Source organism: Beta vulgaris, chromosome 8 (assembly GCF_026745355.1).
Source record: "Beta vulgaris subsp. vulgaris cultivar EL10 chromosome 8, EL10.2, whole genome shotgun sequence".
In the NCBI taxonomy this organism is placed as follows: domain Eukaryota; kingdom Viridiplantae; phylum Streptophyta; class Magnoliopsida; order Caryophyllales; family Amaranthaceae; genus Beta; species Beta vulgaris.
In genome coordinates this window covers 13,851,673-13,866,548 of record NC_079209.1, presented here as the reverse complement: position 1 = coordinate 13,866,548, position 14,876 = coordinate 13,851,673, and the positions used below count along the sequence as shown (strand labels likewise).

General features: G+C 35.5%; 1 protein-coding gene across 1 annotated transcript; it reads left to right on the top strand.

Moving 5' to 3' along the window:
- The first annotated feature begins 7,922 nt into the window (after positions 1 to 7,922).
- Positions 7,923 to 9,047, top strand: LOC125492893 (uncharacterized). The gene has a single exon (XM_048635633.1). The coding sequence runs from the start codon at positions 7,923 to 7,925 to the stop codon at positions 9,045 to 9,047; it is 1,125 nt and encodes a 374-aa protein (XP_048491590.1).
- Positions 9,048 to 14,876: the final 5,829 nt, after the last annotated feature.

Sequence of the window (14,876 nt, the reverse complement as noted above, 5' to 3'; positions counted from 1 at the left end):
TGTTGCTGGGTTGTTTTTAGCTTTTGGCTGTAACTCTGGTGGTTTTAACCTTGCTTGGTAATATATCTTACTCTTTACCAAAAAAAAAAAAAAAAAATTCCGTAACAAGAGCTCCATAACCAATAACAAAACCTTCTTCAATGCAATGACTCATGTGTTGAATCATCAAGGAAGGAAAATTTATGTGTTTATGGGAGGCTAAACAGTGAATATAAATCAAGTCTAACATGCTAACTTGAGCATGCTTAGAAAGGCAAGGTAAGAGTGCTTTCTTTAGAATGTGGAAGAGTATTTATGGTAAGGAGAAAGAAGATTGTGATCAAGAAAGGTAGTGCCTCTTTTTCCACCATATTTCACAATCAATTCATCAAAGGAAATATCAGAAAATGGATAAGAGCCTCTTTGTTTCTTGAAATATACATCGGTTCCCCTCACAAGAACACCGAGTAGATTTCCCAAAAATTCAGCATTGAAAGTAATTTGAGTTCTCTTCACAAGATAGAACAATTTCCCTCTTCATCAATTGAAAAGTTTTCACAAAATTCATCCATAAGTTTGGGAATTAAACATTGTCCATAACAATTTTCGAAAAGGTGTTCCCAACCTTGAAATAAAATCAATTCAAGCAATTTACGAAAATTAACCTTTCTACACCAAGAAATATTAATGCATAAACCATAAACATACCGTCTTGCAATGGATTTTCTTTTTGCAACCTTGGTTGTTCCTATCACAGGAACCGTCGATTCCCCTACAATGTTTGCATGTGATTCTTCCACCTCCATTTCCCAAGTTTCTTCAGTTTGCTTCCTCTTACTTAAGATCATTTTTGATGGGTTAGGAGAGATATCCATGGGAGTTGGAGATTCGGTGTGAATTGAAGAGGGAGAGGGTTTTTCAGGTTTTTGGTTAGAGAGAGAATGAGAGGTTTGTTTGGTGCTCATAATTTTGGAGATTTTTTTCGTTTTGTTTGAAGTGAAAAGGCGTATTGTTATAATATGAGCACTATAAGAGGGGGGGTGAATTATAGTGAGAGAATAAGCTAACTTTTTGGTTTAAGGGGAAAGCTAGGGAGTAATGAAGCAAGGTGAAAAGTAAAAAAAATCTACTTAACCGTGTATTTGACATGGTTTGAAGAGAGGTAAAAAAATTAAAGAAAATTAATAAAGAAATTAAAGATAATATTTCCCAACTAATTTGAGAAATATTAGGAGAGAATAAAGGGTTAGAATCAGAATTTTAGGAGAAAAAATCTGAACAAAATATTTTTGGATTTTGATTTTGAATTTTCGAAAATTTGAAAGATAAATCCTGGATTGGGAACAGCGAATGGAAACAACAAGTTTTGCTACTTTGGAACAAGATTAATCATTTAATTCCTTGTCAACTCTTAAGGCATAGAATTGTCTTATGAACAATAAGGGGAATATTATTGGACCTTGGTGAGCATTTGCAAACATTTTTACTTATACATATGGAAAAAAATCATATAAAGATTGTGATGCATTTTAAACAAATAAAAATATCAAATTTACTCACACACACATAATGCCAAAGAGTCAGACCAATAGGGAGAAAGATTATAGCAATTATTTTAACTTAATCAAGCCAAGTTCAAGTCTTAGTTTCTCAAACCTATCTCTATTTAAGGGCTTAGTCAGAATATCTGCAATCTGACGCTCAGTTTCACACACTAGTAGAATAATTGCTATTTGCTGCGGTGGTATTGCTGCGGTTTTACTCATACGCAGCAATATATCACGTAAAAAGAAAAAGTAAAATATAAAATAAAGATATTGTTGCGGTTTTAACATAAAACCGCAGCAATATGGTATCAACATGAAAATTTTTGAAAAAAAAGTTGACTATTTGACCGATATATTGCTGCGGTTTGTGTCAAGAACCGCAGCAATATATTAAAATAATATCTAAAAATAATATTTTAATATATTGTTGCGGTTCTTACAAGGAACCGCAACAATATCATTTAAAAATATTAAAAAAAACTATAAAAGATGCGTGTCATGAGCAACCTTTCATACATATTAGGGTTTTTTGTTCATACACGCCGCTACTCTCCTCTCACTCTCTCACTCTCTCACTCTGCTCCCAACCTTTTATCTCTCCTCGTTGTTTCTCATCTCCCTCGTCGTTTCTCACGAGCAACATTCATCTCTCGTCGTCGTTTCTCATCTCCTTCGTCATTTCTCACGAGCAACCTTTCATCTCTCCTCTTTTTTCTCATCTCCCTCGTCGTTTCTCAATCGGCGGTTCTCATATCTCACTCGGCGGTTCTCATCTCTCCAGATCTCCACGTCGTTTCTCACTCTCATCCTCCGCCGTTGCTTGCTCTTTGCTGGTCGCCGGTCACTGTTCGTCTTCCGCCGCTATTGTTCGTCCTCCGTCGTTTCTTGCCCACCTGCCATGGTGGAGTTGTGAAGAAATTGATTCGCCGGTTAACTGTGTTGCGGGCCTCATCGGAGTTTGTAAACGGTGGTGCTGTAGGTGGAGGTGGTGGTGTTATTGTGCTGTTTGTAAAGCTCAGTTCTTCGAGTTCCATTAGTTCAGTTTCTTCTGAGTTTTTTATTTTTGTTTTAGGATTTATTTTTTAGTTTTTCAATTTCTTATTTTTTTAAATATATTTTTTTGTTTTAATATAGTTATAGCTGTTGTTTTTTATTTTTGTTTTTTCATTTTATTTTTGATTTTTTGTATTATTTATGTAATTAGGTTTTTTATCTTTATATATTAAAGAGATCTATGTCATTGTATCTTCAATTTGTCTACGAATTTGGTAGATAGTGGATAGATTAGTTGCTTAGTTTTAATCTTGTAAATTTGATGGCAAAATGCAAAAAAAAAAAAAAAAATAATAATAAATTTACCTTCCCAGTACCTATTGTTGCGGTTTTCCTAAGAAACCGCAGCAATATGTCTATTTTTTATTATTAAATACGGCATATTGCTGCGGTTTTCACCAGAAACCGCAGCAATATGGTTTTCAAATCTGATATAAAATACATATATCGGTGCAGTTTTACCCAGAAACCACATCAATATGTTCAAATATTGCTGCGGTTTTAAACCGCAACAATATATTAATTACCTATTGCTGCCCCCTTAATTGCTGCGCGGCCAAAACCGCCGCAATAGGCCACTTTATGAGCGCAACAATTAGCATTTATTCTACTAGTGACAAAATTCCATTTTAATAAGGCCCTTCTCAACATTATCCTTTAGAAAATGATGCTTAATATGGATATGCTTATTTATATGAATTGTGGGATACTTAAATTATTTTTGAATGAGTTTCATAAATGACGATCTTATGAGTCATTGATGCTCAAGTATGATTCATGAAAGGTCTATGGCTTATGCCGATGAATGCAAAAGAAACAAAAAGATAAATAAAAGTGAAAGAGTTCTGCAGATAATGTTACGCTTATCTACTTTATTGTCGTGCACATACCTTCGCACCCGCCGTACACCCGAAAAGGGAGTCGGGCTCCTTGAGGGGTACCACATGCTATTATGGTGCGAGCGTGTATCCAAAAAGGGAGAGGGGCTCCTTGAGGATCATCGCATGGTGGTGTATGCAAAAAGGGAGCTGGGCTCACTACTACATTAAAAGGCAAAGGCAACACACCAAAATCGTTGCAATAGGGCTAAAAGTCATTGCAATAGGCCTACTGCAACTGTTTTCTACCGTTGCATTTGTTGGCGTTGCAATAGGCCTACTGCAACGACTTTTAGCCCTATTGCAACGGTTAAACGTGTCGTTGCCTTAGGTCAACTATCTTTTGCAACGGCTTTGTTACTGGTTAATTATGAAGCATTTTTTGCTATTGCAACGCCCACGAGCTAAGCTAGTGCAACGAAATTTTTTTTTTTCATTTTTTGTGGGGATATTGCAATAATTATTACTATAATAACCTACCGAAAACCTATAATATTACAGCCTCGGATATATATTAGTAATAATGCAACAAAAGCAAAAGTGGTCTTAAAATGCCAAAAATAATTGTCATATCTGTATTATAATTTCCAAAATAATGAAATTAAGAGTATACATGACAAATCCTAATTAACGAAAATTAATGTACTTAATCAAACCCAACTAAAATATTTGTTTTAGACCACATATATCTAATAAGTCATAAAATCTTCCTTCTAAGCACCGAGTACCGCATCATATACTAAGCTAGCTAAATCTGGCCGATAGTATGATAGTGAGACGCCTACCTTTGATCTCCTCCAGATGGTTCATTATTCACCTAAAATTAAAAGATTGTTAATAGTTAGTAAACATACACCATCAACAACACAAAAAAAGCTAGTCATGTATTGATCCTTTGATTTGTTTCCGTACGTATTATAAAAGGGATTACTTAAGGAACAAAAAAAGGACCATGGAGACCCCTGACACTTGACACAAAAATGTTAATGAAAACTCACTACTCATGTATGGACTCTTTTTATTCTTTGTTTTATCAAAGCTGATCAAGCACAAGATTAGACACAAATGTAATTTAAATCACTAAGTCCTCGTCAGGCTTGACAAATTATAGAGTATGCAAGCATGATAATAGAAAGTTTTAATAAGTTGAAAGTTGTAACTAGATTGTCTAGTTACAACTTTAAACTTATTAGAACTTCATTTAAGGAAGAGTTTAGCCTAAGCAAATGGAACAATGAAATAATCCTGAACCTTCATGTCATTGACAAATCCACTGAGTTAGTAAACTGCCTCTAATACTTTTACTAACAAGTTTAATAAACTAAGTTATATAAATTTAGATAATATAAATTATTCTCAGCCAGTTCAAGATAACAAGTATTACTTATAGTCTGCAAAGAAATCTATGGAAAAAAAAAAACTCAAATAAGGTTGCAGATTTAGAAAGCTAAGTTCGTGGCCTAGTAAAGGATTTTACTCAAACACCAAATAGGTGTCTATATATATTCACCACAGTTGTTGCAACTGTTGCAAATCAGACTTTAGAATACAAAACTGGCTTTCCAAGACCACAGGAATGACAACTTGACAAATAAGCTCCACAAATTAAATGGGGGACATAAGATGAGATGATGATGATGAGACATGATTTAGATTCCCTGTAGAAAATAATGTAAAAAGAATGTGTATAAATGGCGTACAGTGAGCAATTATCCCAATAATCAATTTATATTTACATAGTTAATGTGTTTACATAGATTGGGGGAATTCGTGAGAAGGAAAGGAGACGTGAGTTTTAATGGAGAATGGGAGGATTTTTATCCCTTAAAATTATAATTAACTATGGGGTATGTTAGTAAATTTACTTTAAATATTGGGTTAGTTAGATTTTAAGTGAATTAAAGCCACTAACTATAATTAGTTAAAGTAGGAGGTCACTTGGTATAAATTTTATTTTAGCTTGCCACCAAGTAGAAAAACTCAAAGTAGGAGGCCACCATGTAGAATTTCCCAATAATTTTTCCTAAAATATAAAACTCCAATAACAATGGATTGAAGAACATACCTTATGAAGCTCGACTATGATCCGAAATTTCCCCTCTTTGTTGGGTTTCTTGAATTTCGACTCTTTGCTGTCTTTTCTTGAAAAATTTACACTCTATATTTATATCCTATTACCATGGACTAAAACGATAACTGTAATATTAGAGAATTCACAAAAATCAATTGAAAAATTTACAGAATTACCGAAATTCAAGAAAGTACCTTGATTTTGGAGCTCGACTGGGTTTCGTGAATTTGAAGAATTTCCAGAATTTCGAAATAAAGGAATGCACCTTTGAAGTTCTACTGGTATTCAAATTTCGCCTCTTGATTTTTTTCTTGAGTTTCGCCTCGTGCTCAGGTTTTCTTGATTAATTTGGCCGACTTGCTGCGTTGAAGATCTGAATTTTGCAGATATACATGAATTTAGGAAGAAATTTGGAATAATATTGAAGCAAATCTCGTGAATTCTCCCTCTTACTCTTAGTATATAATCACAATTAGTGAATTCAGTTCCTCCTTTCATTCATAGGAGAGGATTTAGGAGATTGAATTTGTTGGCAAAATTGTAGGGTTTTTCAGTTTGTGATTTGATGTCAGTTACCTGAGTAGATGGGATTCTTTTTTTTTTTTTGAGGGGAAGTAGATGGGTTTCTTTGTTTGAGGAAGATAAGGCTGTTTGAAATTGATGCGAATTTTCTTGTGAAAGTAGCGTTTAAATTTCGTCAAAAAAGTGAGGAAATATAATAATATGTTGAGCGATTTTTTTTGTGGGCTAACGCAACGACCTATTACATTATTGTTATTATTTCATCAAATGCAACACCATCATCAAGCCGTTGCAATAGATATATCTAATGCAATGCTTACTATAAAGTCGTTGCAATAGTTAATCCATAAACCTAAATTGAAATGCCGTTGCAATAGATGATCCTAGTGCAACGGTATAAAAAACAACCGTTGCATTAGCTTATTTTAACCATTGCCTTTGATTAAAAATGTAGTAGTGGCTCCTTGAGGATCATCACATGGTGGGAGACGTCTCACATGTCTATACTCGCCAGTTACCATGTTTAAAGATTAAAAGATAATGGGAACTTATGAAGTATCAAGATGCTATTTATAATTGTTTACTTTGCTATTATTTCATTACGAATTGAAATATGTTTACTATATTCTCTCCTCCATGTTTCCAAATAAAATGAATTGAAATGAATTTACTTGTTAGGGTAGTATGTTACTGAGCTTCGGCTCACGATGTTCTTTTGGTTTTAGGTACTGATGAAGATGACGGATGGCATAGAATGAGGATGGTCAACTACTTTACTTATGAAAAACTATATTGGTTATGTAATCTAAATTTATGTCACTGGAACACGAACTTAGTTTAACTATAACTACGTAATCATCTATGCTTAGCTATTTATATTTATATAATTAAGATGCTTATTTTAATAACTATAATATGTTTCGCGTCATGAACGAATGTTTACCTTGTATTTTTTCGAACGGAACATACGGCAGTAGTGCACCGCCATCTAAGTTCCGCTGCTAACATTGGATTAATTAACTTAAAAATGATGTTTAGAGGTCGGGGTGTTACAGAGTGGTATCAGAGCCGAGGGTTTCTGAAACCCTTAGTAGAACCGCAATGGTTTTACATAAATTAACTTTAATGTTAAAATGGTTTAGATGAAATGGAGTAATAAATAATAACACCAATAATATTATTAATCATAGGAAATAAATAGTTGAGCTACGTAAAATAATTAAGGAAAAATAAATGAAAATTTTAGATTCATAAGCTGATGAATGAATAGAAAAACTAGAATAACCATGAGCGTGAGCGTAGGGACGGGAATGGGATAAATTTTCTTAGCTTTTGAATGCCCTATCCTTTAATTACGGTAAAAGTAATATGAATTTGAAACGTTCAATGTGATAGTATATGGCAACAAGTGAGAGTTATCACGCTGAAGGAGGAAATGGAAATCACGTGTCGGACATGTCACTAGAAGAAATGAGGTCAAGGCTCAATGCTTTGCGAAGTAACCCCATTTTCGGAGAAGCCACCAGAGACGTTGCTAACGATACCAGAACAAACTTATTAAGACTACTTGTAATGATGGAACTCTTGCAAGGAAATCGACAAAAACTCAAATCAGAGCAAGAAGAGTACTCTAACATGTTTAAGCGATTTTCTGCTCATAAACCACCAACCTATCATGGCAAGCCGGATCCTACCGAGTTCGAAGAATGGATTAATCATATGGAGAAAATATTTGACGCCACTCAATGCCCTGAAAAATGGAAGGTGAATTTCGCGGTATTCTATCTCAAAGGGTAAGCAGACATTTGGTGGAAGACTGCAAAGGAAATTCAAAGCCAACCTGGCTTTGGATGGGAAAATTTGAAGGGAGCAATGAGAAATCAGTTCTACCCTCAAAGCCTGCAACTTCTTATGAAATCGGAGTTCATCCATCTCAAGCAAAGGAGTATGTCTGTGTTAGAGTATGCTGTGAAATTCAATGAGCTTGCTCGATTTGCTCTTGACTTAGTGTCGACGGATCGACAAAGGATGAACCGCTTTGAAGAAGGCCTTAATCTTGACCTTCAGGAGAAACTTGCAGCACACATGAGTACATCCTTCCATGAGCTCTATGATAGGGCTATCAATGTTGAAAGAAAAAGCAAGCTTCGGAAAGAGATCTTTGAGAATGGGAAAATAAAGAAGAATGTTCAAAACCAACCCAACAATGGGTTATTCAAGAGGCAAGAAACTGGAAATCGTGGTGGAAATTTCGGAAACCAGAATCAAATTCGAAAATGCTCTAAGTGTGGAAAGTGGAACCACACTGAGAAGGAATGTCGAGCTGGTACAAGAGAATGCTACAAGTGTGGTAGTAAAGATCACATGGTCCAAGATTGCCCTCAATGGCATCAAGGACAAGCCAATGGGAGAAATGAACCAGCTGGTCAAAACCGTGGAAATGGTGGCACTACAAACCGTAACCCTCTCTATGGACCTCCCCAAGCTGCACGAGTATTCATGATGCAACGAGAAGAAGCAAAAGCTGATGATACCGTCATAACTGGTACTTTTCCTGTCAATTTTATACCTGCTTATGTTCTTTTTTACTCTAGAGCTTCACATTCATTTGTCTCCGCATCATTTGCTAAAAGTTTGAAAGTCAAACCATGTTCCCAATTCTCTGTTATGTCTGTTGCTCTCCCAAACAGTCAATCAATTTCATGCGATGTCCTATATAAGAATTGTTCTATCCTCATCAACGAATGTGAATTTCTTGTTGACCTAGTCCAGTTTGAGTTAACCGACTTTGATGTTATATTAGGTATGAACTGGTTATCCAAACAAAAAGCCGAGATAGATTATCTTAGCCACGAAATAACCCTTAGGAAACCAGACGGAAGTAAGGTATCTTTTCGAAGAATAAACAAACCCAAAATCGTCTCAACCTTAAAAGCCTTCAAACTTCTCATGACTGGTTGCCAGGGATACCTTTGCAACATGGTAGACCTAATGTAACACCTCGACCCATACGGAGTCGAGTATATTGTCATCAATGCGCATCCAGGGCCAAAAAATATCCTCAATAACCAACACAAGTTCTTCCGGCGCATTTTCCTCACTCATGCGCACCCTGAGAAACTTCCCAAGAGGTCACCCATCCCTGGACTACTCCCAGCCAAGCACGCTTAACTATGAAGTAACTAAGGAAATAAGCTCCCTGAAAGAAAGATGCATCTTGTTAGAATGAGTAGTCTGCTAAATCCCTTTAAAGCAATCATTAGGGGTATTACATACACCCCCACTTGAGAACAGCAACGCCCTCGTTGCGCCTGAGGACTCCACATATTCGGCCACAACGACCTGTGGGTCGCCCCAGCCTGGAAACTGATTGCCGGAAACTCCAGATATTCGGTCTGACGACCTCTGGGTCGCTCCTTATGACAATGCAGCCCCAGAATCCTCCCCCTCTAGGCGCCTGAGGACTCCTAATACTCGGCCTGACGGCCTTAGGGTTGCCCCAACACGCGGTCGCCGGGTTGCTCTGATACCATTTGTAACACCTCGATCCATACGGAGTCGAGTATATTGTCACCAATGCGCATCCAGGGCTAACAAATGTCCTCAATAACCAACACAAGTTCTTCCGGCGCATTTTGTCCTCACTCATGCGCACCCTGAGAAACTTCCTAGGAGGTCACCCATCCCTGGACTACTCCCAGCCAAACCCAAATATACAGAAGAGAAGAAATTATAGATTTACAATGCAACTAAACCCAAAACAAACAAAAAGAACGAAACGAAAAGGAACAAAAACTAATATTCATAAGAGAAGAAATTATAAATCTAAAAATACAAGAACATTAATCAATACAAAGATTAAGAAATTATAGATCGGAAAATACAAGAACTACCTCCAAACATTAACCTAATAATGTTTAAATACATAAAACAAAACCCTAATACATACTTAAGGAAAAAAAAATTCGGAAATACTTAAAATGCCTATTTGGAGCCTTAAACGAACTCGGATGGCTTAAAAAGCCAAAACATCACAGAATAGCGGTGAGTTTGACTCGTTGGCCCGTTCCGCTTCCGAAAAGGTATCACAATATATAGGCAATCGGACTCCGTCGGCATGATTAGTGCAAATCGTTTCTGAGAGTTTTTGAGAGAGAAGAGAGGATGAGAGAGAAGGAGGAAAGGGAGGAGGGACGTGAGAGGAGGAAAAGGGATGAGGGACGTGAGAGAGGAGAGAGAATGAGGGATAATATATTTGACGAAGGGCTGCGCTTTTCTGCAAAAGCGCAGCCCTACATAGCAGAAGGGCTGCGCTTTTTTAAAAAGCACAGCCCTTCACTTAGTAGGGCTGCGCTTTTAGGAAAAGCGCAGCCCTTCTGTAGGTAAGAAGGGATGCGCTTTTCCTAAAAGCACAGCCCTACTAAGTGAAGGGCTGCGCTTTTCTTCAAAAACGCATCCCTTCTGCTATGTAGGGCTGCATTTTTTAAAAAAAGCGCAGCCCTTCACTAGTAGGGTTGCGCTTTTAGGAAAAGCGCAGCCCTTTCTTTTTTTTTCCCTAGTGACAACTGTTCTTTCATACCTAAAACATAAAACGAAACGTCATGAGCTGAGGCTCAGTAACATACTACCCTAACATCGTAAAAGCATTTCAATTCATTTTGTTAGTAAACATGGAGAAGAGAAACAGTAAAACCATTTTGTAAACATTAACCATTTAATCATAATCATAAATCATTATCATCATTCGTTATCTTGTTCATCATTATATATCTTTTACTTTGGTAACTTGGCTAGTACAACAGAAGGGACGTCTCCCCATAATATATACAGAAAGGCGGCCACAACATAGGTGACACTTGCGGTGCCCACAGAAAGGCGGTCACAATAGAGGTGACACTTTCGGTGCCCAATTCATAACCAGAATGGTGGCCACAACAAATGTGACACTTGTGGTACCCACGGGATATTGCCATGAACCTCTTTCACTTAAACTTTATAATGTTTCATTTCTTTTAACATTACATAATCATAACGTAATCATCATCATATTTTCATACTTCATAAAACATCAAATCATTTGATAAACAACATTTAGATAGCAAACATTTCATATCCCGCACACCATAAACATATCGCATAAATATTTCATAAAAACATCATATGAAACATAGTTGGAAGGGGAGTGCGGGTGCTAGCAGTAGATGTTACTTGAATTCCTGCTTATAACCTTGATAGCTGGGGGAGGCTTGTAATATCCTTTATCTTATTTAATCTATTCAAGAATAATTTTATTAATGAAAGTTTCATTATTTAGCTTTTAAGTCTAAATATTAGTTAGAGCGTATTAAGGTCATAGCGTGCGTTATTTTGTCATAAAGGTCTCAACAAAAGTCATTATTTTCTTAGTCGTTAATAACTTCTTAAGGTGACCCTTAAACAACTAATTAGGTGAAATAACTCCATTAGTTATACTTTTAGAATTATCAAAACATTAAAGTTATATTATTACATAAATCATTTGAAAGCATATTATTATTATTATTATTATTATTATTATTATTATTATTATTATTATTATTATTATTATTATTATTATTATTATTATTATTATTATTATTATTATTATTATTATTATTAGGATTCATAGTTAATCATCAATTAGTCGTCTATTATTAATTAACTAAGTTTATTGCTATAATAGAACCATTAACATTATTATAATATTATTTAATCATATAAAACTAGTTAGACAAGCTATCTTGTTATCATAAGTGAACTTAAGTATTAGTGACGTAATAATAACTTAAACTCATATTACAATTAACAAGCTTATTGAATTAGTTTTAAGCAACTCAATTAGTTTAGTAATCATGAAATATTGCCCAGTAATATTTTTTAGGAATCAAGTTAAGTGGTCTACTTAAACTAACTAAATCGGTCCTTTAATGAAAACATAACAAGCCCAATCATCTTTTAGCCTGATAAGTCGGTTTTTAGTTGCATATAGGTAGGTATTAAGTCTCATTTTCATGAAGTTTTTAGTGCAGCTTGGATCTAACTGCATGCTTTGAGCATTCTTTTGAACCGTTGTATTATTTCGAGATACTTTCGGCTCTTTTATGTGATTTTCAAGTTCTTGAGGCAGATTGTGACTAAGATGTTGAACCCTAGTTTTGATGATGACAAAGAAACAAAGATGCAAACTAAGTAGTGAACTAATGAGTTTCTATGAGTGTATGATGTTTAAGGTATCAATGAAAGGAACTGGGAGAATACGAAGTCAAGGAAGAAGTCAAGAGAGGATTTCAAAGGCTAAGTAAAGAAGTTTCTATAAGTTGATACTGGAGCAAGCATTGGATCAAGAAGAATAAAAGCTAGGCGTTTTATTTTCTAGTTCCAATGTAAAGGAACAAAGAAGAATGGTAAGGAACAGTGGCAAGTTTATTTGAGAATGAGAGTTTGTTCCTTTCTAAGGAACAAACTAAGTGGCACTAAACGAATTGTTAAAGGAACTTAGTTATAAAAGGAACTAGACTTAGGCGTGCAAAGTATAACGGTTAAAATGTAATTGAGTAAGTCATGCCTAAATTATAGGAAATTAGTTTTATCTAATTTCAAATGATAAAATCAGTTTTAAAAAGAAAATCTTTTAAGAAAAAGATTTTTTTTTCGGAAAAATAAGAAAATAAATATCCGGTTTTTAGAAAGATTTTTTAAAAGATATTATTTTCTTAAAGATTAAAAATTCAGTTTTAAAGATAAAAATGTTTTTATAAAACTGATTTTCGGATAAAGCTCAAGGAACTCCTATTACTTAGGAGTAGTGGCTAAAATTATCCACGTTCATATTAGTCATGGGATCATGGGACATGATGAGAAACGTGTTCCTTAGGGGAAGGAACATCATGGGTTAATGGACTTAACATGTAATCAGTTTTAATCCCACGTTCTTTGTGATTACACTATAAATATTGAAGTCTAGATAAGTTCCAAATTGTGTCTGACTAAGTAATTAAGTGAGTTTAACTAATTAAGTGTCAGTGCCTTCATTCTCTCATAATAGCCATTTGTTTTTGCTTCTTACTCTAATTCCACTAAGCTTATTTCGATCAATTGTATTTTGGTTTTTGGGGTAAGGGAACTTTGAGTGAAGTTCTGTAAGAGAGAAGGCTTTGAGTGAAGCTTGTATGGTGAGAAAACTTCGAGTGAAGTTGAGAGGAACTCTGTTAAGGGAACAGTGGCTCAGGAACTTGAGTTTAGGAACTCAAGGTGTGGCTCGAGTTAGAATTAGGTTGTAACAAAGTTGTTTGGCCTAATTAGTGAGAGTGTTGAGTTTAAAATCCCTAGTGGTCGAGGTTGTTTCTTCTTGTTGGGCCCAAGAAGTTTTTCCTCGTAAAAATCCCTTGTGTTCCTTAGCTTGTTTATTCGTTTAAGTTTTAATTTCCGCAAAAAGTTACGTTTATTTCTACACCTACAATTCACCCCCCCTCTTGTAGTGTTCCTAGGGAAATAACAATTGGTATCAGAGCAGAACTCACGTAAGATAGGAAACCCTATTGAGAAAAAGATCCAAGGAACAATGAATACCACCGAGAAACTTGAAGAAGGTTATTCCACTCAAAGGCCTCCTATGTTCAATGGGAAGTACTACAACTATTGGAAGAACCGCATGGAGATATTCATCAAAGCTGAAAACTATCAGGTATGGAGAGTCATTGAAGTTGGTGATTTCGAAGTCACAACTACAAATGACAAAAATGAGGTAACTCTAAAACCCCTCTCTGATTATGACAAATCTGATTTTGAAAAAATGGAAGTAAATGCCATGGCTATTAAATGTTGCATTGTGGACTTGGACCCCATGAACATAATAGGATCATGGGATGCAAATCCGCAAAGCAAATATGGGATTTACTAGAAGTAACCCACGAAGGAACTAATGAAGTTAAAAGATCGAAAATTGATTTACTTATGAATCAATATGAACTGTTCTGCATGAAATCTAAGAAAAGCATCCGAGACATGTTTACTCGTTTTACTAACATTATTAATGAGTTGGCTTCTCTTGGAAAGTTTATTTCATCTGAGGAACAGGTTCGAAAGGTTCTTAGGAGTCTTCCTAAGGACAGATGGATGGCTAAAGTCACTGCTCTTCAAGAAACAAAAGACTTCACTAAGTTCAACTTAGAACAGCTGGCAGGGTCACTTATGACTCATGAGCTTCACCTTGATACTGAATATGGTGAAAGCTCCAAATCAAAATCAATTGCTCTCAAAGCAGATGATGAAGATGATTCGGATTCAGAAGAAGAGCAGCCCTCATGGTTCGAAAATTTCGAAAGATGTACAGGAACATGAAGAATGGAAACTTCAAAGGTAAAACTAAGAAATTTTCTAACAAAGCTGCTTGTCATAAATGTGGTAGTACAGATCACTTCATCAAGGAATGTCCTCTTTGGGAAAATGACAAAACCAAAGAAAGGAACAAGGAACGCTTTGCTGAAAGGAACAAATAAAGAATCTAAGACACCTTTCTCTAAGGCAAATGTGCGCAAAGCTATGATAGCTGCTTGGGGAGATTCAGAGACGGAAGAAGAAGAGGAACAACCAACTGAAGAAACAGCAAACCTTTGCCTCATGGCAAACACTGACGAAAAAGAAGATGAAGAAAAAGTTGAGGTAAGTCAACATGGTCTTGAGTCAGACTTAGATGGTAAAACTAGGCCTGAAATATATGATCTTCTTTATGATGCAATTCTTGAATGTAGAGATGAACGTGAAAAACGTAAACAAACGGAACAAGCCTTAAAAGTCTGCAAGGAACAC